The sequence below is a fragment of the Nanorana parkeri genome, unplaced genomic scaffold (genome assembly GCF_000935625.1).
Source record: "Nanorana parkeri isolate BGI_ZX_2015 unplaced genomic scaffold, ASM93562v1 scaffold1536, whole genome shotgun sequence".
In the NCBI taxonomy this organism is placed as follows: Eukaryota; Metazoa; Chordata; class Amphibia; order Anura; family Dicroglossidae; genus Nanorana; species Nanorana parkeri.
Genome location: NW_017307804.1, coordinates 263,399 through 288,840, shown reverse-complemented (window position 1 = coordinate 288,840; position 25,442 = coordinate 263,399). Strand labels below are relative to the sequence as shown.

The following is a 25,442-nucleotide window of genomic DNA, read 5'->3' as shown; positions in this document are numbered from 1 at the left end:
CTGCCTCCCATCCCTCCCTGGAGAAAAAAAATTCAACATAGTGGAATCCACTCAAAGATCAGAGTGCGCAGGAGAAGCTGGAAAGCTCATCAGTTTGGATGGAACATCCCCTTTATACATTTTAACCCTAATGCTCCTTACCGTACTAGGATAGGCAAATTCAAATCGCACAAAGGTGTCCATATCACTCTGCGATGATCCTGTGACAGAAGCAGATTGTAAGAGGAAGCAAGCACAAGAGCCAAATGACAAGCCACTATAGGCGAGTGATACTTACCGGCAGGTATGGGTAAATTCATAGCTTTGGACACGTTAAGCACAAGATCCGACGTCGTCAGGTCTGGGAGAATCCTGTAGAGGTGGCAGACAGGAGTCAGAAAGCAGCCTGGTTACCTGCGGTACGTCTATTCATGTATTACAGATTGACTTACTTGACAACGCTGACTGTTCGCTCCTCATAGTGACAATGAGGCACTGGTAGGCCCCGAGCATGTGCCTGCTTTACAATTTCTATATATTTCATGCATTCTTCTGCTAATTTCTCATACCTGGCAAGGAAAGAGAAAATACACACAAAGTCTTACATTTAAAATAAAAAAAAGTAATGTGTGTTACCACATGCACACAGATGTGTACGGGCCAGGGCAAAACTAATAAGGGCAAGAAGAGAGAACAGAAAGATTTGAAACACATAAACAAAGAGACCCAGGAGATGGAGCGAGACAGAAAGAAAAGGAGTGGACAAGACACAGTATGGAACAGGATAAATGAGACGGAGGAGATACATAAATCATCATGGGAGATGTACATTTCTCTCCTCAGAAGAAAGGAATAGTTCAAAAGGTAAGGTACAAACTAGGGATGTACCGATACCGATACTAGTACTGGTAGCGATGCCGAGTATTTGGGGCGGGTACTCGTACTCGCCCTAATGCTCTGATACCTAGCCCGATACTTGAGCCTCCGGTATCAGGAAGCAGAGCAGTGAGTCATTACACGTTGCCCGGCTTCCTTATTGGCCGGGAAGCTGGCTTCATCCTCCCTTGTCACCTTGTGAGGGCCGGTGCACACCTAGGCTATTTATCACGCAAAACACAGATTCACATTGAAGTCAATGGAGGCTGCTCACACCTTTGCCGCGCGACCAAAGTCGACTGTCGTGCCAAATGTTGTTACAATACATGGGGTGACTTACTCTACCCTTACAGCAGACCTGATGTCACTTTCCTTTTGGTAAAGCATTGCTGTCATGTCATAGCTGGCACCTTCAGATCACTTTAGGTTTCTTGTTACACACCTGCAGAGCCCCCAAATATCAGCTGTGCTGGTAAATGCAGTTCCCAACCAAAAACCTTGGCTCTGCCCACTCCTGTCTCCTCTAGTGGGCAGGCTGCCCATGGTAATGTGACAGACCAGGAGGTGGGAGAAGATGGTGAAGGAGCTAGGTTTCCTTGCAAATTTCTCCAGGATTCTGAGCTTCGAAGGTGCTTAAAGGAGAACTATGAGATGAGCGATTTTCACTCACCTCATAGTTCTAGCCGACCTGTGACAATGAGACTCAATGAGTCACAGGTCGGCTCAGTAGATCGGGAGGTGAGCGAACTCACCTCTCGATCCTGTCACGGCTCTCTGACTTGACAGGGGAGGGGCTGGATTCCCCCCTCCCCGCTCCGATCCGCCAGCGCTGACTGGCGGAACGGACGGGGGAGGAGGCGGGTACAGCTGGCTCTGCCTCTAGATAGGCAGAGCCAGCTGTCACTCACGCAGCTGGGCGGATCCCGGCACAATTGTCGGGATCCGCTTCAGCTGCGGCATCTCAGTATACCACGAGCTACAGCGCGGGGTATACTGAGCCTAGGGTGACGAGAGGACGCTAGTTTGTGTCCTCCCGTTACCCTAAGGAGAACTATGGGGAAAAGATTTAACCCCATAGTTCTCCTTTAATAAAAAACCTGAGACGTGTGCAGACAGTTGAAGCCGCCAGCTAGAACATAATGGCGGGGCTTTACCATGCTGGGAGAAACTTCAATTCCGTATTAAACAAACGGAGAGGGCATTCTGCACAGTGACAAAAGTGACAGAAAGAGAGCACAGGAAATACAGACTTTGGGTGCAGATAGAAAAGCCGCAGAGGAAAGTTACTGGAATGTGACAAATAGCAGCGCAAGATGGAAGAGAACTGACTTTGCTGTCTCTGTGATGTTTCCCAGGTGAGTGAACTGCTGAGAGGAAGATGTACACATCTGCAAGAAACAAAAGGGACCGATATTAGCACAGATATTCACAATGGAGATGATCTTATGCTAACATACTTGATTAAAAGTTATTGTTAAGAATGAAGATAATGAAGTCTCTTATCTATACGGGTGCCTCAGCTTGATGTCAGGAAGAAGAAGGTCCCCTCACATGTGATAAATAAGACTGTATACATTTAGGCCTCATTCACACGGGAAAAGGCCGGCACGTACAGCTCCATGCTGCATGCACGGCCGTATGGGGCAGCTCCCAAGAAGGACAGGTGCTCCGTGTGATTAGTACGCAGCCCCTGTCCTTTATGGGAGTACGTGGCCGTACGCCACCCTACGCTCACCCGCCCTGCACGTCCGTGCGGGTGTACGTACTTCGAAGCTGACCGGATGGATCCTGTCTGCGTCCAAGCCAGGACACCGGCACCCGTATGAAACTGCACTTGGGGTGAGCGTAGGGCGGCGTACGGCCACGTACTCCCATAGAGGACAGGGGCTGCGTACTAATCACATGCACCTGTCCTTCCCGGGAGGTGCCCGATATGGCAAGCTGTACGTGACGGCAGTTTCCCGTGTGAATGAGGCCTTAAACTGCTGGAAGTAACTGGATCCGCTGGAAGCAGCCCACACAATCACGTACAACCACCATGCAATGAGTTGCCTGCTAGGAATTAAATCCACAAATTGCAAGTAGTTGCTTCTCCCAAGCTCAGTTATGGATCTTTTTCTTGGTTGTTGATTTCCAACACCAGACTTTAGTGCTGAAGTCCGGGAATTAAGCTGGCCATACACCTATAAGTTATCTGCAGATTTTCTATGGTCAGATGGAAAAAGTGCAACAGATTCCTTCATCTACTCTAAACTGTGTGGATGGAGGGATCTCCCGCTGGGCCAAGCTTCAGTATCTTGCTAGTCGGCCCCGCTGGCTCTCAAAACACCTGAACAATGCCGGCATCCAATCAGATTGTTCAGGTATTTGGAACAGAGAGCTCTAGAGAGAAGAGGCGAGTACCTGCAGCCTGCCACAGGTAATTACACCTTTTTCCTCTACCCCAAGACTTAATGAGTATTTAACCCTATCAGTGTACGGGGCACCACAAGGGACATTTTTTGTGTCCCATAGTTCAGCTTTAAGTAATTTTGCACATGATAAAATATGTCTCTAGTATAAAAAAGTAGGGCTGTGGAAATTAACGATTAACCTTTCGATTCTGAAATTGCTTATTTTAGGTTGGGATCCCTGGCATTGACCTATACACATACAGCACAGCAATTAATTAAGAAATAAAATGAACTAGGATCACACTAATCCAGCACGTTATTATTCTGAGTTGCCCCACTAAAGCGGCGGCCATATTGAGTGGGGCACGTGAGAATAATAACGTGGTGGATTAGTGTGATCCTACTTCATTTTATTACTTCATTGCTGTGCTGTATGTGTATAGGCCAATGTAGTTGGATCTGTATGTGCGTTATAATTAAATCGAAATTAATCGATATTTCGATTAAACGAACAGGAAAATTTTAATCATTACCAGCCCTATAAAAAACCCCTCCCTTCCTTTTCCTTCTCTGTTTAACTGAGTCTGTCCTTGGGTGAAATGTATCACAGACTGAAGTCCCAAGTGAGGCTTCAGTGTGGATGTTTTCGGAACAATAAAGTTTTATTAAAAGCTGGTGTGTCTATTAGAGGCATTACATCCAGTCTGTCAATAAGCAGTGCCTACCTCATGCTGTTTCTTGAGCTGTTCAATGAGCTTGTTGTACTTCTCACTATTCTGGGCTGAGACACCACCTTTCCTATGTGGGTCCAGACTGAAATCGGCCTGGCTGGTGGGGGCCGGGGGTACCTGTGATAGAACATGTCAGATGTTAGACCTTACATGGATAGGAGGGTACAAGTACATCACTGCCAGTACCACCTTCCCTAAGCTACCTTGGTGATGTCCACAGGCAGTCCACCTCGTGCTGCTTCCAGCATGGGGTCCAGGCCCTTGGCTTGGCGCAGGAACATCTTGGCCCCTTCTATGTCCTTGTGTTGTTTGGAGCGGAGGGCAGCTGCCATAAGCTGCTTCTTCCTTCCTTCCAGAAATTGCAGCTGCTGCTCAGCTACAAGCAGTGGAGGAGAGAGAGGTGAGTTATGGGAAAGTAGACCAAGGCAAAGCTGCAAGAGATTGCGGGAAGGGGAAAAAAAGTAAAGCAGACAAGGTAAAAGGAGAAAGAGGTTAAGGGAATAGCTGAAGAAAGAAAGTAAGGCTAAAGGCTTCTTCAGCTGGGAGAGATGCAGAAGCTGCCACTGCTCACTACCTTCTGAAAATGATACAGTAAACTCCCAGTTATCCGGCATCCCTGGGGATCCGTAGACATCGAAGAGCTGTAGTTTCTGGTTACTTGAGAGATACTATTAATTCTCAAGCAATCCCCCCCGTTGTGTGTAGTCCATCACAGGAGCGAGCTTGGAGCAGTGGCTACTTTACAACACACACAGGGACCATGGGGAACAAAAGTAGCCCCCCTCCAGAAGGAAGGACAGTGTCAGCACCAATTTAGAGATGATTGGAGGATCTACAGCTGAGTGATACTCAAATAAGATACATTTTGTTAATAGTTAAAAGGTACTTGAATGCATTTTTAAGATTTAACTCCAGAGTTTAAGACTCTGACCCCCAAACAAGCATGCAGATTGCCAAGCCACACCGAAATCAGAATCCTGGTGTGCATACTTGTTCCAAATGTAAACACTATATCACCATCACAGCCAGGGTACTTGTATTTTCATAAGGATTGTTTGGCAATAGCAGTTGGTCTCACCAAAGCTGCAGGAAAAGGGGCAAGAACCCCAACGTGGACAGCAACAGCAAACAGGTGGGAAAGAACAGAGGGATTATGGGAAACAGATGTAGGGAACACCCAATATTGGTGAGCGGATGGTAATGACAAAGAGGGACAAAGATCATGAGAAAGAAAACAGACTGAAGAATATATGCTGACATTTCCAAGGTGGTATAAAAGGATTACAGGGGAAAAAGTGAGACGTGCAAATATAGAAAGCTATGGGGGACGGTGTTAACAGGGATTATGGGACAAGTAAAAGGGAGGACATAAAATGGAAATCTGCAGAACATAGGAAAGGTAATGAGATGGAGGTGAAATCAATACCTGGTAGAGCCATTAATGTGCTACACAAATGTCTCTATGAATTAAATTTGAAGTGCATTATGGCCACTAGATAGAGCGGTAGAGCATAGGAATTTCTAGTGGCCATAACGCATTGCAAATCTCGTACGCAGACACTTTTAATGTTTTATAAGCAGACCCCAAAGTGACAAAGAAAAAGACTGTGTGAGAGCAAAGGCATACAGGAAGAAACATGACCATAGACTGCTCACAAGACTGAAATATGACAGCTAAACATTAACTGAAAGAAAAGGAGAATTGAGGGGCCAGCAAACCTTTTCCAGACGGTTTGGGGCTTTTGGAAGGAGAGGTCTTGGGCGCTGCTGGCTGCGGTTGTGACAATCCTCCCGGGCGAGGAACAGGCTGTAAGGAAAAGGTCACAATTCAGAAAAAAAAGCAAGTCCTAACTAGACCACCTTTATTTGAAAGCGAACTTGTCAGGTTAAAAAGAAAAATCCAAATAAAGCTGCCCCACAAGAGAAGAGCTTTTAAACTCACCTATGCAGTGGCCCCAGTCTCCAGGGGCTACAGTCCGTTCCAGCGCTGCAGTTTCCACCAACCAAACTGAGTGTTGAATGCCGGTTCCTGCTGCCAAGGGTCATGGTTCCTTTCTACATCACTGCTGATTCCTGCAGTGACATAGGGGTCAGGGGATTATATGGAGGAGCACAGTGGAGGGAAAAGGGCACCCGACACTCCCAGAAGTGGTGAAGTATTGAATGCTGAAGACTCTCATAAAGGCCACAGAGCTGGGATAGATGGAAGGTAGGATGACTGGGACACCGGGAAACTGAGTGCAAGAGCTTTCTTGTTGCAAGGACTCTTTATTTGGATTTTGGACCCTCACAGGGCTTAAAAAATCCTCTACCCTGGTGATCTTTTTGTACTGTACAAATAACAAGCAACCAATGTTAGTAGAACCCAGTTCATGTAACCAAGTTAACCCTTACCCACTCAGACTCTAATCCTCTTTGGTGATATGGGGCATCGTGCTGGGGGATACCTCAATAAACGTCCTCCCTATGAGAACCACCAGCTGACACTTTTCCTCAGTGCTGATACAAGCAGTGGCTGGCTCTTGGGAGGAGTTTTTCAAATATTCAAATGTCTTAATGGGTGGATGCCAATCTGGAAGAGTGGGCCTTCCTAGGAAGACTGCAATTGCATACAACCTGCCCTAGCTAACATATGATGGTGAACCTCCGTGATTGAAAGACATGAAATCCAAAAAATGAAAGGGGTAGGCCACAGACAGTCAGGCCGGAGAGGAAAGCGCTAGATGATGCTGGACATTCTTCAGCCAGGAAATGCGGTGGGATCCATCTGATCCATCGGTACAGGATAAGAGGCTGCATAAATGTGCAAGACTGAAGAGAAGGCTGGAGTTCAGCTTTTACTTTTCCCTATTCTATCAAAAAGCTAAAAGTTAAGTCACCCTGAAATCTATAACCCTCATTACAAAAAGCAAAGCTTAACCTTCTGTGCAACGGAAGAGGCTTTCCCTTTCTCATCGTCATCATCATCATCGTCATCATCACCATCTTCATCCTGCTGATTGGCCAGCTTCATTGCCGTCTCCAACACCCCTACCAGACTTTGCTCCGCAGGTACAGCGTTCGATCCCTCGATTGGAGGAAACCCTAAAAATACATAAAGAATGGTGGACATGCTAAAGGTATTCAGCAGCAATCACACACTCGCCACCCCACCACCATCAGTACTGAAGAAAAGAGCAATAAACCCGTGTCTGGGATTACACACACGCTGCATAATTTTAGAGCCAGTTATGTTGGGTAGTCCATGGCAAAATCTTAGTTTATGTTCAAAACATGTAAAGCATTTATATTGCCCATTTAAAAAGTGTGCCTTTGCTCATTACAATATTGATTTTTTAAAAACAAAGATTCAGTTGTCTTGTAAATTCTTGTAAAATAAGGCACTTTACCCTCTACATTACCAATCATAGGCTGGACACTTCATACAGACCTGGTGGCACCGGTAGCTCTGATACATTGACTGGCTTCCCAGCCTTGTGGCTACGGATGGCATCTTGGTATTGCTGCAAGGTGGCACAGAAGGAATATGTAATTAACTTAATTAATCCCACACACAAACACTAACCATAAAGTAATATGCAACATCCTCATACCTAAATGGAGAGAAAATATTTAGAAGACGCCCACACACACACACACACACACAAAGACTTCATAAGACAGGTATATAAAAAGCACAGGGGAAAGACAAAGGCATTTTAATCAACCAGCTAGCATCTTCCCTTGAAAAGCCCTGTCTCTGGTCACCAGTTAAAGTACCGTGGACCAGTTTAATACACATTCCTGTTTTAAATGAAAGTTTGCAATAATAAATGTGATCAGTAATACATGTACTGCAAAAATGCAGAAACACATTGCAGATGAGTTGAGAGAAGAGAGAGAAAAAAAGAGGGGAAGAGAGGAAAGGAGAGAAGAAGAAAGAGGAGAGAATCGAGAAAATGAGTGAGAAGAAAGGAGGGAAAGAGGAGAGGAGAGAAAAGAGGAGAGAAGATAAGAGGGGAGAAAAAAGGGTAAGGAGAGGGAAGAAGAGAAGTGAGAAGTGGAAAAAGAGAAGAGAGAGGAGGGGAAAGAAGAGGGGAGCATAGAGGGGAGAGAAGAAAGGAGATAAATGAAAAAAAAATTGGAGAAGAGGAAAAAAAGAGAAGAAAAAAAAGAGAAGTGAGAAGAAATAGGGAAGGAGAGACGAGTGAAGAGAAGAGAGCAGAGGAGAGAAGGGAGAGAAGAGAAGAGAAGGGAGAGAAGAGAAGAGAAGGGAGAGAAGAGAAGAGAAGGGAGAGAAGAGAAGAAGGGAGAGAAGAGAAGAAGGGAGAGAAGAGAAGAAGGGAGAGAAGAGAAGAAGGGAGAGAAGAGAAGAACGGAGAGAAGAGAAGAACGGAGAGAAGAGAAGAACGGAGAAAAGAGAAAAAGGGAGAGAAGAGAAAAAGGGAGAGAAGGAAGAGAAGAATTTAGAAAAGAAGTGAGAGGAGAGAAAAGAAAAGGAAAGAAGGGAACTGAGAAAAAGAGAGAGGAGAGGAGGGGAGTGAAGGAGAGAAAAGAAAAAAAAAAAAGATGAGAAAAGAGAAGCGAGAAGAAAGAGGGGAAAGAGGGAAAGGAGCAGAGAGAAGAGAGGAAACAAAAGAAACCACCTTCTTACCTTTACAATCCGTTCGTGCATCCGCGCCTTCCGATCATCCCCCTTCCCTTTTGCCTGCTCAGCTGCGCTGCGATATCTTTCCATCCGCTGCTGCAGAGCCTCTAGGAGGTCCTTAGGAGGTGGAGGAGGACCTGCAATCAGGAGGAGATCCAGGAATTGATGTGGATGGCTTAATTGTGGGCTGAGTGAGTGACAGTTTGATAATGTCCTGTGTCATTTCTGTTCCCTGTGATTCTTGTGATGGGTACATTTTTTAAAGTAATGCTCCAGCTAAAATTCTAATTGGGGCTGTTTATACATATGTGAAGTATTAAACCTGGAAAATGACCTGTAAATCAGAACCCGCCGCTCTGCAGCTTGCATTGTCACTGCCTTATCTCCAAACTACTCATTGGACTATGAATGAACAAATAAGGTCCTGCTGTGCTCTGCGCCTGGAACTACTTCCCTTCACCTACAATTTGCTAAGAAAAGGAAGACCTGCAACACTGTGCAATGCAAAAGAGCCTCCCTCTCCTAGTCTAATTACTCATCCGCAGGGCATTAAGAACATTTCATATAAAGTGATATATAAAGTATTCATACTGTAAACATTAAAAAGCAGAGGAAATTAGGTCTCCCACCTTTTTTTAAGTTTTCAATTGGACTTTAAGTGTAGCTGTATTTTTACATTAAAAAAAAAAATGACAGAGTATAAGCACAGAAGCTTCTATAGAAGTACTTCTCAATTTTCCAATGTTCTCAAAAAATATTGAACAGGACAAAAAATGAAAAACCCTCAATAGGTATTAGGCCAGCGTTTCTCAACCTTTTTTTTTTTTTAGACGCGCAACCTTTAAAAGTATGCAAAATCTACCTTGATCCAAAATTTTAAAATCCATAGCAAACCCTTATCCTAGATAGGGGTCTTTTATAGATTTAAAGGGAAGACCCTACACAAAAACATAACAAAATGGGGCTCCACTGTCACATTAGAAACCCCCATTTCTCATCAGATTCCCCCTTTCCCATCAGAGGGTGGGAGGAGGTACAGGCCTGGATGGAGGTGAACTACTCTCCTTTTCTGAATGGATGCCACCCTCCCTGGATTAGCATCGCTCATTTCCATGGGTCTGGTAAAAATCCTGGGTCACCCCTGAGGAAGCCAGAAGGCACCCTGGTTGAGTAAGGCTGCATTATGCCACCTAATTAGCTAGAAATACCTCTCGTCTCCCACCATAACCGCTGCACTGGGCAGCCTGTGAGCAACATGATGTACACCAGCTGATGTAGATACTTCTCTAACTCCCACCCCTTCATTTCTTAGCTGAAGCTCTGTGAAATACTCAATACGCTTGGGTATGGGGGAGCAAATGCCCCTCTCCCCTGGCTCCTATGATGTAGTGCCAAGTGCCTAGGAAGCCAATTAGAGTGCAGACGCTGACAATCTGAGTGTAAACGAAGCACTGTTTCCACTGACCCCATAGTGGAGCTAGGTGGTTATATCTGAAACATTGCTTGGTATTTCTGAAAATTTTACAAAAGTGCTATTGTGTCTTAAAAAGTACCGGTCTGCATTATGGAAAACCCAACAAAGGAGATGATGATGATGATGATACAAAAAGACTGAACGAAAATATACAATATATACTGTACAAGAGACTTCAGTCTGCATACTCAACACATAGTGTGCAGTACTCACCTGCAGAGACTGGAGACTCTGCGACCACTGGAGACTGCGGGACCGACGGCTTACTGGGCGGCTGCTCATCTGCTGTGGACAAGTATTATTAAATGTTTAATTTGCTGTATCACAATATGCAGAGTACATCAGAATATCAGCGACATCCAAACAGAATGCAAATAGCAGAACTATATATGAGAAGTGTGATAAAAAAAAAATGAAGTGTTCTCTCATTCTTGGTTCTCCCTCATTTTTTTCCTAATCTGTTTCTTCAACTCCTTTTTTCCAATCGGATTTGCTATGCTTACCATGGTCGTCTGACGCACCTAACTATGCAATTGCTGACTAATATATATTAGTCAACCTCGGTACTCTATGCATAACTTGTTGTTCTGTTGGCATGTCAAGTGTAAAAGATGTCGGGGACAATCCTTTTGTTCTTTTTGTAATATGCAATCTGCTTATTGCTGTCGTTACTTTTGTTCTGTTTTTGATTAAACAATAACAATTTATTGAATCAAAAAAAAAAAATGATTGTTGACCTAAGCAACCAGCATTCCCATGCATATATTGTAATTAGCGGTGCACCTAAATAAAAATTTAGTCCTCAATCTCTTTTTCTCTATCCCCTGTTATCAATGAACAGGAATCCTCTATACTGAGTGTTCCTGTTCATTCATAACATTATGTTTACTATAATGACAGATTATGTTTACTATATCCACAATCATGAATGAACAGGAAGTGATGTAGAGGTGATGTAGATCACTTCCCATTCATTCATAATTGAGGATATAGTAACCATACTATGTCCTCAATTATTTACAAACACTCAGCGATCACTGATCGCAGAAAGAGTCTCATGTCTCTGGCAATGGATCCAGCTTACAAAAATACTGCTTGGATTTGCTTGTGACAAAAGATTTGGAAGTTGTGTCTCACCTGGTGGGGGAGGAAGACTGTTCAGGTCTATTGGCAGTCCTGAATCCAGCGCAGACAGCATGGGGTCCAGAGACTGCAAGAGGGAGAGGACAGAAGGGCAGTGGTCAGCTTAAAAAAAAATCATACCGAGATTTCCCCTTCTATGTAATTAAGAAGTAGTTAAAGAACTCCAGGCACACGTTGTATTAACCCCTACAGTGGGGCTACCCAGGCACTGCAAGGGTTAACTGCTACTTTCTGTGTAGGTTAAAAAAAAAAAAAAGAAAAAAGTTATACTCACCTGATCTACAGAGCCAGCTTGCTCTTATACCAGTCCCTTCCGCCAGTGGCGTCACAAGGGGGGTGCGGCCCGCACCTGGGTGACACCATTGGAGGGATGACACCAAAATGACTGTCATTTTGGTGTCACCCCCCTCTGAATAGTCGGGCGCTCGGTCACGGACCGAACGCCCGACAGTATCAGGAGAGAGAGGAGGGGATCCGGCGGCATACCTTATCCCGCCGGGTGACTGTCCCCTGCTCTCTCTGCCGGCGTCCATCACCAAGATGGCCACCAGCAGGTATCAATAAGATTGCCGCGCATGCGCAATGATGTTGTGACACCACAGAGGTCAGTCGGCAGGTATCAGAAGATCGCTGCGCGATGACGCCATCGCGCATGCGGTGATGTCTCGGCGAGTGGGCGGGGGTGACACCTGGTAATCGCTCCGGGTGTCAACCTACCTTGCTGCAGTGGTCTAAAGCAGCCCATACACTTATAGATTATCTGCAGATTTTCTATGGTCAGATGGAAAAAGTGCAACAGATTCCTCCATCTATGCTACACTGTGTGGATGGAGGAATCTACTACTGGGCCAAGCTTCAGTATCTTGCTAGTCGGCCCCACTGGCTCTCAAAAGACCTGAACAATGCCTGCATCCAATCAGATTCTTCAGGTGTTTTGACAACCAGCGAGGCTGACTAGCTAGATACTAAAGCCCATAGAAAATCTGCAGATAATCTATAGGTGTATGGCCAGCTGAAGGTCCCAGCGTTATCACGTCCTATACACAGTGTATTGGATGGGAGGATGCCAAAGGACATCCCATCGCTGCATTGTAGGAAGAGGGAGGCAGGAGGGAGCTCTGTGACAGCTGGTCGGCTCCAAAGGATCGGGTGATGGCTTGCTTTTTTTTTTATCCACCTAGACAAAAATGAGCAGTTAACCCTTGCAGTGCAGAGGTAGCCAAACTCCAAGGGTTGCCAAAATCTGTGCCTGGAGTTTTGTTTAAAGGAGGGGACTTAATGTTCACCATAATGAACCCGGTCTGTACCGTGCTCGCTGATCTCATTATCAGTCATAAACTAGATGCGCACACTGTTCTAACAAAGAGTGAAAGATTTCAAAGCTTGCGTGGTACATTGTACGTTAATGCACTTTCCCCCCCCAGTCTATCTTTTCCAAAACAGTGACGGTCCGTACTGGAGAGAGTCCCATCGCTTCCCATCATGGTGGCAGTGGGTCACAGGGGGACTAGAAGCGAGTAGACATTTCTCCAGTGTGGATTTGGCATTAAAAACCTCCCTAGACCAAAATGAGAACTGCAAAATTAGCCCCACTGCAAGGGTTAATAATAATTTTCCCGGAGTTCTTCTTTAAGCACCCCAGGCTCTGAGATATGAAGCCAAATGGGTTGATTTTCTGGCCCTACCGCTTCAGGCCTAGTAATCTTTATTAAATGGGCCGTATGTTTTCCCCGTCTTATCGATGGGTTTAGAATCACCTTGGCAATACGGTAGTACTTGCTGGCGAGTTCCGCGTCTCCTTCCTGTTTGCTCTTTAGTGCGGCCAGTTTATACAGTCTCTGACGCTCCAGAACCCGGGCTTTGTTTCCATCCGCTACTATAATAATAAAGATCGATCAGCTGAGACAGAGAACATGAGCACCACATGTAAACTGCACCCGACCTCTCCACAGATTTCATCACCACACCTTCACCACCACCACACCTTCACCATGAACACTAACCCACCACCACTCCTTCAGAATGAACCCTTACCCACCACCACTCTTTCACCATGAACACCAACCCACGACTACTCTCACCACCACACCTTCACCATGAACCCTAACCCACCACCACTGCTCTACACCTTCACCATGAACCCTAACCCACCCCCCCTGCTCTCACCACACCTTCACCATGAACCCTAACCCACCACCACTGCTCTCACCACACCTTCACCATGAACCCTAACCCACCACTGCTCTTACCACCACACCTTCACCATGAACCCTAAGCCACAACGGCTCTCATCACCACACCTTCACCATGAACCCTTACCCACCACCACACGTTCACCATGAACACTAACCCACCACCACTGCTCGCACCACATCTTCACCATGAACCCTAACACACCACCACCGCTCGCACCACCACACCTTCACCATGAACCCTAACCCACTACCACACCTTCACCATGAACCCTAACCAACCACTGCTCTCACCACCACACCTTCACCATGAACCCTAACCCACCATCCCTGCTCTCGACACCACACCTTCACCATGAGCCCTAACCCACCACCAAAGCTCTCACCACCACACCTTCACCATGAGCCCTAACCCACCACGGCGTTCACCACCACACCTGCACACCTAAACCTCAACCCTCATGTTGCCCCCAACTTTCTGCAGCAAAACAGACAGTTCTGTTTGAGATGCTCTGATAAATAAGTGCACGAGTGAGAGCTCCACCTACCTGGACTAGGAGTGGCTGGTGTTGATGAGGTTCCGAATGTGCTGTTGGGAGTGACTGGTTTGGACGATGTCACTGGTAAAGACAAGGTCACAGGCTGTGGGAGACTCTGTGGTTTGACAGGTACCGGGGGAGGCGCTCTGGCTAATGGTGGTTGAGGGGGTACAACATTTGCAGGGGGGCTGGGTTTTACAGGAAGATCTGGTACAACCACAGCAGTAGGTGGAGCTGTAGGCAAACCGGCGCTCTTTCCCACAGCCACGGGAGGAGGGATGTCATCAGATGAAATTGATCCACCTTTTTTAGCAGTACGCAGCAAATCCTCTAAGGTCTGGAAGATAGAAAGTAGAGAGGTGTATTCATCACTGGGTCAGTATGCATCCCAATTCCTGCATCCAGAACACTCTATAAGGGCTAATTATCAGGAGGAAAATAACGATTTTAGAATTAAGTTTACAATAATCTTCTGGTTTATTGGGAAATCTATTTTTCTCAGCCAATGAATATCCAATCTGGCGTAGGTCAGATGGAAGCTCAAATTATCCAGACATGTATGTCAATCTCCTGAGCATGCATGCCTGGTACAAAACAATAGGGAACAGCTGCAGGGGTGTCTCAAGCACAATCGCTGACTGGTGGCGGTTTCGGTGAGTTGCTAATGGCCACGTCCCGAGAGGGGGTGGAACTGATGGGGTGCCGGTGGTGCACATTAATGGCGTTCTGGCCAGCATCCTGTTGGTGCACCGCCCAGCTCTGGCCAGCGTCACGCCCACCTCACTGACATCACTGCTTGCAAAGAGCTAGGCGGGACATTGACTAGAGAGTCCTGCCCAGCTCCTGACAACCAGTGATGTCACTGGTTGCCAGGAGCTGAGCAGGATGCCGGCCAGAGCATCCAAGTTTGCTAAGCGGTGGGAGGGGAGATGTGTATGGCCCTTAAACACAAAGTGTATCTAAACCCAAAAACAAGATCTTTGATATATTGGCTGGATTCAGCAGAAACCAGACGAAGTTTGAGCTTTGTATGGCCAGCATAAAAGTGTCGCCTTATGTTTACTTTGGGTAAAAGTCAAGGTCCTGTGTACAAGCCTGGGCCTAGCATGCAAGGGGTCCATATGACCACAAAAAAAAAAAATCTGACCACCAATACAGTAGTCACAGTCACCACAATGTACCTGTTCTGCACAGGCAACCTTGGCACTCCAGCTGTCGAGAAACTACAAATCCCATGAGGCATTGCACGACTGACAACCATGTCATGACGCCTAGAGGCAGAGACATGATGGGCTTTTCCGTGTGGCCACAACTGGAGTGCCAATGCTGTCTAACCCTGCCGTATATACTTCTTGGGCCCTCACATACTTCATTTAAAAGATGATGACACATTAACATATCGACACCGGCAAGATAGATTTGTGTATACACAATGGCATTGCATGACAGCTACAATTATGCAAACCACATTGTTTGTTTGTTTGTTCATAGATATATGCTTAAAACGGCTATGCTGCAACAAATCTTACACAATCCTTGACTGAGAAATATGATATACTTTAACCTCTAACACATACAATCAATATATTCAGACTTGAAAGCAACTGAGGCTGTTAATGGAGCTACTATGGAATAAAGAGGTTCATTGGCTTTCAGTTAATCCTTCCCTTGGTTTTCTCCCAGGCAGTTTGTATAACCAGCTTCCAGCACTCTCTGCTCTGGCAATGAGCTGACAGAAGGGTGGTGTAAAGGGGAAAGGAATGTCATAATGGCGAGCATTTCCTTCCTGCATATCCTGTGCCACTGAACAATGGTAATCACTGTTATATGCCAGGCATTGTTAGATGTAATGGAACACAGGTAGAACCACAACCCAGACCTGACATCAGATCTGGTATGGGTGCTTTCTTTTCAAACAGCTCACAATATACACAAAATGTTCCACCAATTTATTGAGTTCAGGTGTCTCCAGTGAAGGGTACAGCATATAAAGACAATTTAAACAACCATACACTTAGGGATTAGGGATCCACCGATACCAATTTTTCGGTTTTGAGTACCAATATTTTACTCGCCGATACCGGTGCTTCCGCTGGCATGGAGCCGGCTTCCCAGCCAATCAGCTCGCCACCTCTGACCGGAAGTTCCCGTTTCGGGGAAGGTATCGGAGCATTTGGGAGAGTACGAGTACTCGCCCAAATACTCGGTATCGATACCGATACTAGTATCGGTATTGGTCCATCCCTACATGACATGGTCAGGTGTCCATATGCTTTTGGACATACAGGAGCCAATTTAAAATGTGTGGCTCCTGCTATCGGCTCTCCAGTAGACACCACTGTAATGTGCCACACCAATGATGGACATTTTACATCCCGTTCATAAAATGCTGGCCACTACGTTGCGTCTGCCATGTCCCACAGTGTTCTCTCTGCTTAACATTTCAGAACTCTGATTTGAGGAGAGGCCGGTCACAAGACTTACATGTCACGTGACCAGGCTCTCCTCCTTCTGACTTCTTTCTTCCTTTTCTCTTCACTCGTTAGAATGGTGCTCCATTTTGGCAGACCTCAATGCACATTTGTAATGCACACCGCTGTGTTTTGAAATTTGTTGAGCTTTGTTTAAAGCAGCAGAATTCTGCAGAAAGGTCTAATGCTGTTTTAGAAATTAAGCCCTTATGACCCATTCAAACAGGCAGCTAGATTCTTGCCGGCAGAGGAACTAGCCCAATCCACACATTGTGTGTGAACAGCAGCGGCCAGTCAGCGAGATTTGTACCCTGTACAAACAATGACCAAGGCTGCCGCTGTTGGCACGTAACCCCTCATACCAGCGGATACGTACCAATAGGGCATCTGACCCTCCCTGGATGCAGTTTGAGTCCACGGCCAGAGGTTCTGGATGCTGGAGTCATGCAGTTTGTATGTGGCCATAGCACACAGCACTGCTGCATCCATATGCAATCTTTAGCCACATCTGAATGCAGCAGCCTATTCACCTGTCTGAATGAGCCCTTCACGTATTTTTAACATATTTTCATGAAGACATTAAAAATAATCACCTGAGACAGGGAAAAAAACAGTAACTAAAACAAAACATGTTAAGTTGTTACTTGCAGTAACAGAAAAACAGAACAAGACAAGACAATACAGATATAAATTATTTAGTCAAAGCTATATTGGTACCTTAACCCCTCTCTCATATCGCCGCGCTTTGGTCCCTTCCCCTGCTTGCTTGGCATTGCCCATAGCTTCCTTGTACATGACCAGGCGCTCCATCAAAGTAGCCTCTATACCGCCTGCTGAAGAAGAAGTGGTCTGAGGGGAAAAGAGATTTTGTGAAAGTAGAATTAAGGCAGTTCAAACACAGTAGAGCATTACAAGATGGCTTCTGCAAGTGGAATGATCATGAGCCCTGCCAACAAATGTTATACTTCACTTGTCACAAAGGGCTACAAGACAATAACAAAAAAACCACAAAGAGAGTAAATGTGCAAATCATCACATGGTGTCTGACTCTTGTCTATAAATCTCCTTTCTGTATCTTCAGGGTGACAGCTGTGCTCTCTCAAAAATTACCTTCGGAGGGTAGTCATACATGGAGGGGTGTGAGCTGAAGGGCTTTTATTAAAAAGGAGAACTATGGGGTTAAGTCTTTTCCCCTTAGTTCTCCTTAGGGTAACGGGAGGACACAAACTAGCGTCCTCCCGTCACCCTAGGCTCAGTATACCGCGAGCTGTAGCTCACGGTATACTGAGACGCCGCAGCTGATCCCGACAATTGTGCCGGGATCCGCCCAGCTGCGTGAGTGACAGCTGGCTCTGCCTATCTAGAGGCAAAGCCAGCTGTACCCGCCCCCTCCCCCGTCTGTTCCGACAGTCAGCGCGGGCGGATCGGAGCGAGGAGGGGGGAATCCAGCCCCTCCCCTGTCACGGCAGAGAGCCGTGACAGGATGGAGAGGAGAGCGAACGCCGGTATGTGTTTGTTTACCTCCCGATCTACTGAGCCGACCTGTGACAGTCTCATTGTCACAGGTCGGCTAGAACTATGAGGTGAGTGGAAAGCACTCACCTCATAGTTCTCCTTTAAGGGGAGAGGATCAGTGATTTCAGTGCTTCTGTTGTGAACATTAGATTACTTGTAGCCTGCAGGCTTGTAGATAACTGTAGCGTACAGCTACAGAGGTCGAGTAAAGTGTTTTTATTACTTGTTCAGAATATGTCAATATGCTACTTTGCATAGTCTTGACATAGGTCCATTGTAAATCTTCCCAACCAATGAAAGTCATCATCTGACTCTACATTTCCTGCTTTCACCAGTGGCTGCTATATCGCCCCAAATATTTGTGGACACCTGACCATCACACCTACTATACGGCCAAAAATACATGAACAAATCCAAGGATGATGGTGTTCACTGGTTTCCAGTGGAGGTTACTGGTAATGCTACAATATACAATTATATTGAAGGTACAATCCGAAACAATAAGCAAATCCTGGCAAAAGGACAATTGGATGAACACCTGTACAGGCTCATCACCAGAGACGAACAAGTCAAGACAGCCACTCATAATCCACACAACAAATGTCTCCACCTATGGCACAGACGACTGGGGCACCGAAACCCAGAGGCCATCAAAGATATTATAAAAGAGATTTATCAGAAGATATAACCATATTGCCCTGCCAAATGACCATGACATGCAAATGCCGTATGGAAGCAAAGGTCACACATACCCCACTTCCACAACTTGATTCAGCATTCCTCAAGATCTCACCTAAACACATAACCAACAGTGGAAGGGGGTGGTAGGGTAGACAAATGGTTATCCATAATGATTGTTTTGGAATAGATGTCCAACAAGCTCATATAGGTGTGATTATTATTATACAGGATTTATATAGCGCCAACAATTTGCTCAGCGCTTTACAAAATAGTGGAGACAGTACAGTTACAATACAGTTTCAGAACAATAGGGTTGGGAGTGTTGGTCATGTGTACACAAACCTTTGGCTAAATTGTGTACTATGTGGTACATACCACATTGACCGCACCAATGAGATGTTGGTCTATCGCTAACAAGGAGAGATGCTGTGGCATTCAGGGCCAGCGAGGGAGTGACACCCATTATTATAAGGAGTTTCTTCATCTTTCTGAATGGTCACACTTTCCTTTGCCTGATAAAGGAACCATATACAGTACCGAAACATTGCATCTACTGTATATGTCATACGATGTTTATCTGACCTTAATAAACTACGGGAAGATAAAGTGGACCCTGGGGTGCTGGTGGCTTATCTTTCTACATGTTCATCTGCACGGCGCCATCCGTAGCTACTCTTAGCACCCGCTAAAGCATTGTGAATGGGAATTCCGGTAAGGAGTGCGATGGGATCATTTCTGAGTTGCTGTATTCAGGTCCCTTATTCTAGGCTTCGGTTACACATTGAAAAGGATTCCCACTGCCTTGAGGCTAAGGTGAAAAAATATTCCTTAAAGTTTACAAAATAGTGGAGATTAAACCTTAAAAATACATTCAAGTACCTAAACTATGAACAAAAATGTATCTTATTTGTGTATCACTCGGCTGTAGATCCTCAAATCATCTCTGAATTGGTGCTGACACTGTCCTTCCTTCTGGAGGGGGGCTACTTTTGTTCCCCATGGTCCCTGTGTGTGTTGTAAAGTAGTCACCGCTCCAAGCTCACTCCAGGGATGGACTACAATCTCACATCTAGTGTACTAATTTGTATTGAGATTGTAGTCTATCCCGGGAGCGAGCTCAGAGGGGTGACTACTTTACAACACACACAGGGACCATGGGGAACAAAAATAGGACAGTCTCTACACCAATTCAGAGATGATTGGAGGATCTACAGCCGAGTGATACACAAATAAGATACATTGTTGTTAATAGTTAAGGTACTTAAATGTATTTTTAAGATTTAAAAGAGAACTATGGGGTCAGTGTTTTTCTCCCATAGTTCTCTTAAGGGTCACGGGAGGACATATAGTAGCGTCCTCCCGAGACCCAAAGCTCAGTATATAGCTGGCTACAGCTTGCGGTATACTGAGACCACCGCAGCCGGGACAGATCCCGACATTACTGTTGAGACCTGCCCAGCTGCGTGAGTGACAGCTGGCTCTGCCTATCTAGAGGCAGAGCCAGCTGTGCCCGCCCCCTCCCCGTCTGTTCCTCCAGTCAGCGATGGAGGATCCAAGAGGGGAGGGGGGAATCCCTGCAGGGAGCGGTGGCTGACAGTCACCGCTCTCTGCAGGGAGGTGATCGAGAAGCGAGCGAGCGACAGTATGCGTTCGCTCACTTCCCGGTCTATAGAGCTGACGTGTGACACTTTCATTGTCACACATCGGCTCGAACTATGAGGATGGGTGATTTTCACTCACCTCATAGTTCTCCTTTAACTCTTGAGTTTAGGGTCACTGTAAAAAGAGAGTGATACTGTGCATTGAATACACCATTTTATACAGCGTCTTATTTCTACTACAAAGTGCAAGTAGGCTTTATACGTTCAGAGATGTGGTTGTACCTTTGTAGGAGGCGATATAATCTGGGGTTCCTCTTTTTCCTCTCCCAAGACTTCCTCCAGTTCTGCCTGTGACATAAGATAGTGATAATGAATTGGTGATAACTATGACTCTTTTCCTGTCTAGGTAACCAGGGACCACTTATGTTTTATAACAACAAAAAGCAGAGACAACCACATGCTTGTAGATGGGCACGGTCTGCCTCTCAAGAAGGGGGCTGGAATGCATCTTTATTCTAGCAGTTATCCACACAGACACATTCACATTGGACAGCTAACCTGCACTGAAATGTTATCAATATGAGAAAAATAATTACTATCTACAGACCATCTATCAAATAATTATATAAATATGTGCATGTAACTAATCAATCCCCCAAAAAAACACTTCCCAACGTGCATTTAAATCAACACAATGACTTCCAGGGCTGCTGTGCCGGAGACATGTCCACTTCAGACACCGATTCCAGCATTGTACTTCTCAGATCGTACCATCAAATCTTCATCGTCTTCCACATCTTCATCAACATTCTCATCGACATCCTGCATGCAGAGAGCTGCCATCCGTTCGATGTGTTCCATGGGGAGAGGAGCTACAGGGTAGGAGGAGAAAAGAAGAAAATAGTGAAAAAGGAGAAGAAGAAGAGGAGAGCTACTTAAAGGAGAACTATGAGGTGAGTGAAAATCACTCATCCTCATAGTTTGAGCCGGCGTGTGACAATTAGACTGTCACAGGTCGGCTCAATAGATGGGGGAAGAGAGCGAACACATACCGTCCCTCGGTCACTTCACGATCAACTCCCTGCAGAGAGTCGTGACTGTCACTCACCGCTCCCTGCAGGGATTCCCCCCTCCCCGCTATGATCCTCCAGCGCTGACTGGAGGAACGGACCGGGAAGGGGGCGGTACAGCTGGCTCTGCTTCTAGATAGGCCGAGCCCCGCTGTCACTCACGCAGCTGGGTGGATCGTGACAGTAATGTGGGGATCCGTCCTGGCTGCGGCGTCTCAGTATACCGCGAGCTGTAGCTCCCGGTATACTGAGCTTTGGGTCACGGGAGGACGCTAGTATATGTCCCCCCGTGACCCTTAAGAGAACTATGGGGAAAAACACTTATCCCATAGTTCTCTTTTAACAAACAGCTTTTACACAACACACCTGACCTCTAGTAATTTGCACACATATATGCATTTTACTATATCAAAATATGTGTCCTCTACAATTGTGTCAGTGTACATCACCCTTTGTTACAAGGACTAGGTGGAAAGTGATTGCTCCATAGCTAGGAGTCTTATTTTTAAATATGGAGATTACAATTTGGTTACCCATTTGCAGGGCCGTCCCTATAATGAGATAGTCTGAGGCTGTTGCCTCAGGCGGCATCTGTTTGGGTCACCAGGCAGAGTGGCATGGCCGCTCTGGTGCACAATATTTGCAGTGTGCCTGCCACCCCCTTTCCGGCCAGAGCATCCCAGGTTGCTAAGAGCTGGGCGAGGAGATGTGTAAGGGCCATACACATCTCCCCACCCAGTTCCCCAGCTCTCACCAACCTGGGATGCTCGGGCTGGTGTCCCGATCAGCTCCTGGCAACCAGTGATGTCACTGTTACCAGGAGCTGAGTGGGACGCTCTGGCCGGTGTATAGCGCAACCCCAATGCACCACCAGCACCCCTATATCAACCAGATGGCGAAAAGCCTAGGGATGCCCCTGCTTATTTGTACTTGGTTAGGTCTTATTGTTTTAAATGCCTTTGCAACAATCTTAGCAGCGGACCACCATCATCTTATCTCCCTGGGTGGCTCTAACCTGCAGAAAGAAGCTAGTCATGTAGCAGATATGACAGGTGAGTGGTCACCTCATGTGTCTGTATAGCTGGAGAACACACAGGGGGGGAGGGGGGGGGAGTCATAAAAACTGGAGCAGCAAGTGACAATTAGACTGTCACAGGTCGGCTCAATAGATGGGGGAAGAGAGCGAACACATACCGTCCCTCGGTCACTTCACGATCAACTCCCTGCAGAGAGTCGTGACTGTCACTCACCGCTCCCTGCAGGGATTCCCCCCTCCCCGCTATGATCCTCCAGCGCTGACTGGAGGAACGGACCGGGAAGGGGGCGGTACAGCTGGCTCTGCTTCTAGATAGGCCGAGCCCCGCTGTCACTCACGCAGCTGGGTGGATCGTGACAGTAATGTGGGGATCCGTCCTGGCTGCGGCGTCTCAGTATACCGCGAGCTGTAGCTCCCGGTATACTGAGCTTTGGGTCACGGGAGGACGCTAGTATATGTCCCCCCGTGACCCTTAAGAGAACTATGGGGAAAAACACTTATCCCATAGTTCTCTTTTAACAAACAGCTTTTACACAACACACCTGACCTCTAGTAATTTGCACACATATATGCATTTTACTATATCAAAATATGTGTCCTCTACAATTGTGTCAGTGTACATCACCCTTTGTTACAAGGACTAGGTGGAAAGTGATTGCTCCATAGCTAGGAGTCTTATTTTTAAATATGGAGATTACAATTTGGTTACCCATTTGCAGGGCCGTCCCTATAATGAGATAGTCTGAGGCTGTTGCCTCAGGCGGCATCTGTTTGGGTCACCAGGCAGAGTGGCATGGCCGCTCTGGTGCACAATATTTGCAGTGTGCCTGCCACCCCCTTTCCGGCCAGAGCATCCCAGGTTGCTAAGAGCTGGGCGAGGAGATGTGTAAGGGCCATACACATCTCCCCACCCAGTTCCCCAGCTCTCACCAACCTGGGATGCTCGGGCTGGTGTCCCGATCAGCTCCTGGCAACCAGTGATGTCACTGTTACCAGGAGCTGAGTGGGACGCTCTGGCCGGTGTATAGCGCAACCCCAATGCACCACCAGCACCCCTATATCAACCAGATGGCGAAAAGCCTAGGGATGCCCCTGCTTATTTGTACTTGGTTAGGTCTTATTGTTTTAAATGCCTTTGCAACAATCTTAGCAGCGGACCACCATCATCTTATCTCCCTGGGTGGCTCTAACCTGCAGAAAGAAGCTAGTCATGTAGCAGATATGACAGGTGAGTGGTCACCTCATGTGTCTGTATAGCTGGAAAACACACAGGGGGGGAGGGGGGGGGATTCATAAAAACTGGAGCAGACAGAATCTGGAGCAGTTGCCCATGGCAACCAATCAGCTTCACTTTTCAGTTTGTTGAGTTAAGCTTTGGTTGCCACGGACAACTGCTCCAGATTCTGTCTGCTCCAGTTTTTTTGAATTCCCCCCACAGGGTCGTTCCAAGTCCTAGTGACACTGCCACTGCATGAAAAGGTGCTTATGCGGCATAAAAGCTTCCATCCTCTGGTACCCACTATGGAATTTTGGGGATGAGGGGCCCCCCCTCTACGCTACAGCAATGCCTGGATCCCATGGATAAGCAGGCTTTGTGTGATGTATGTATTTCATGCCTTCAGCTTTGGCTGGAGGATTGCACAATGACCACTGAACGCGGTACATCGCTCACTCACTCTTTCCTTTGGGTTTTTGGTTGTTGGCCGCTTTGTTCCCTCCTGTGATGGCCAGCAGCTCGGCTTCCAGACCTGTATCATCGTCAGAGTCGCCATCTTCAGGAAAACCCAGGAGAAAGGGTGCCTGTGTGGAAGACAGAGTGGGAAATCATAACATAGAGAGGCCAAAAACTACAATCTAAATGAAGATTAGAAGCCAGGTAAAGCAATGAGCTGCTGAAATCACTAAATATAAGCCGGTAACACTGACTTCCTTCGCTTGTAAGCCTGACACCCCTATAAATGATGCATCTGCTGCCTCCTCCACATCACACTGGCAGCACTGCGGATACAGAAAAGCATTTAAAGCTTGCTGTGGCAATGCTGCATCAGCAGGTAATGTACAGAGACAGGTAGGAACTTCATAGTCACAACATGATGACATGAAGGATGACAGACAGGTGGTGAAGCAGCAGCAGGTAATGGGACCTCAAGGTGACAGAGGACACTACGATGACAAGGAGCCACATCAACACAGACAATAAGAGGGTGACACAGGAACAACAAAGCCACAGGTAAAGGATACTGCAGACATGGCGGTAGGTAAGGGATTCTGCAAGAGTATGGTCACAGGGGAGGGACTCTGCCGGGAGCTGATGTGGCGTCACGGTCACAGGTAAGGGAAGTTGCAGGGATGCAGTCACAGAAAAGGGAGGACTGGGCGCAGTGGCGTTCCGTATTTGCGACCATGCCACCACGGAGTCCCTTATAAGGGAAGCCACGGGGGCACCGTCACAGGTAAGGGAAGCCACGGGGGCACCGTCACAGGTAAGGGAAGCCACGGGGGCACCGTCACAGGTAAGGGAAGCCACGGGGGCACCGTCACAGGTAAGGGAAGCCACGGGGACACCGTCACAGGTAATGGACACTGCGGAGGGGGGTGACATGGAGGGATGACAATATGACAGGTAAGATACACGTCCTAGGCAGCATATCATGGAGACACAGTGACAGGTGTGTGGTGACAGGCAGGTAACCAGCCATGATACAGGCAGCCTCACACATAGATCACACACAGCTCTCTGACTCTCACCCCCTTGAGCGGTGCCGCTCTGCCCGCTCCTCTCCCTCCTCCCCGGCCTTCTCTCCGGCCGTTCATCTTTCCAAAGAGTCACAGCGATCACCGGCTACTTCCGCGTCCACTGTCACGTGATCCCGACAGAACTACAACTTCCGGCATCCCTCGGGCCGAGAGGAGGGGCGGGGCATCCCAGTGGGTGTGTCCTGTGGTCGGTGTAGGCAGGTGAGGAGCGCTCCGAGAGCCGCGTTTATTGATCACGTGGTAGCTGGTCCAGGTGAGGAGCGCTCTGAGGTCACGTGTTATCCATGAGGAGAATTTTTGGACATGTCAGAATGTTAAAATCACATCATTAGTTTGCTGTATAAAAATGAACATCTG

The 25,442-nt window shown here is 46.8% G+C and overlaps 1 protein-coding gene across 1 annotated transcript in view; it reads right to left on the bottom strand.

The window, feature by feature from the left end:
- Positions 1-25,186, bottom strand: part of CC2D1A (coiled-coil and C2 domain containing 1A) — a 34,827-nt gene extending 9,641 nt beyond the window's left edge. Inside the window, exons 1-19 of the mRNA XM_018570460.1 lie at positions 25,077-25,186; positions 24,005-24,128; positions 20,994-21,094; positions 20,505-20,570; positions 17,143-17,274; positions 13,964-14,291; positions 12,981-13,099; positions 11,218-11,290; positions 10,294-10,365; positions 8,613-8,743; positions 7,410-7,482; positions 6,900-7,063; positions 5,699-5,786; positions 4,183-4,355; positions 3,974-4,096; positions 2,185-2,243; positions 432-548; positions 278-351; positions 142-200 (exon numbers count right to left, since the gene is read on the bottom strand). Of these exons, the coding sequence (XP_018425962.1) occupies positions 142-200; positions 278-351; positions 432-548; positions 2,185-2,243; positions 3,974-4,096; positions 4,183-4,355; positions 5,699-5,786; positions 6,900-7,063; positions 7,410-7,482; positions 8,613-8,743; positions 10,294-10,365; positions 11,218-11,290; positions 12,981-13,099; positions 13,964-14,291; positions 17,143-17,274; positions 20,505-20,570; positions 20,994-21,094; positions 24,005-24,128; positions 25,077-25,142 (2,142 nt within the window). The 5' untranslated portion in view covers positions 25,143-25,186. The remainder of the gene's footprint in view (positions 1-141; positions 201-277; positions 352-431; positions 549-2,184; positions 2,244-3,973; positions 4,097-4,182; positions 4,356-5,698; positions 5,787-6,899; positions 7,064-7,409; positions 7,483-8,612; positions 8,744-10,293; positions 10,366-11,217; positions 11,291-12,980; positions 13,100-13,963; positions 14,292-17,142; positions 17,275-20,504; positions 20,571-20,993; positions 21,095-24,004; positions 24,129-25,076) is intronic.
- Positions 25,187-25,442: the final 256 nt, after the last annotated feature.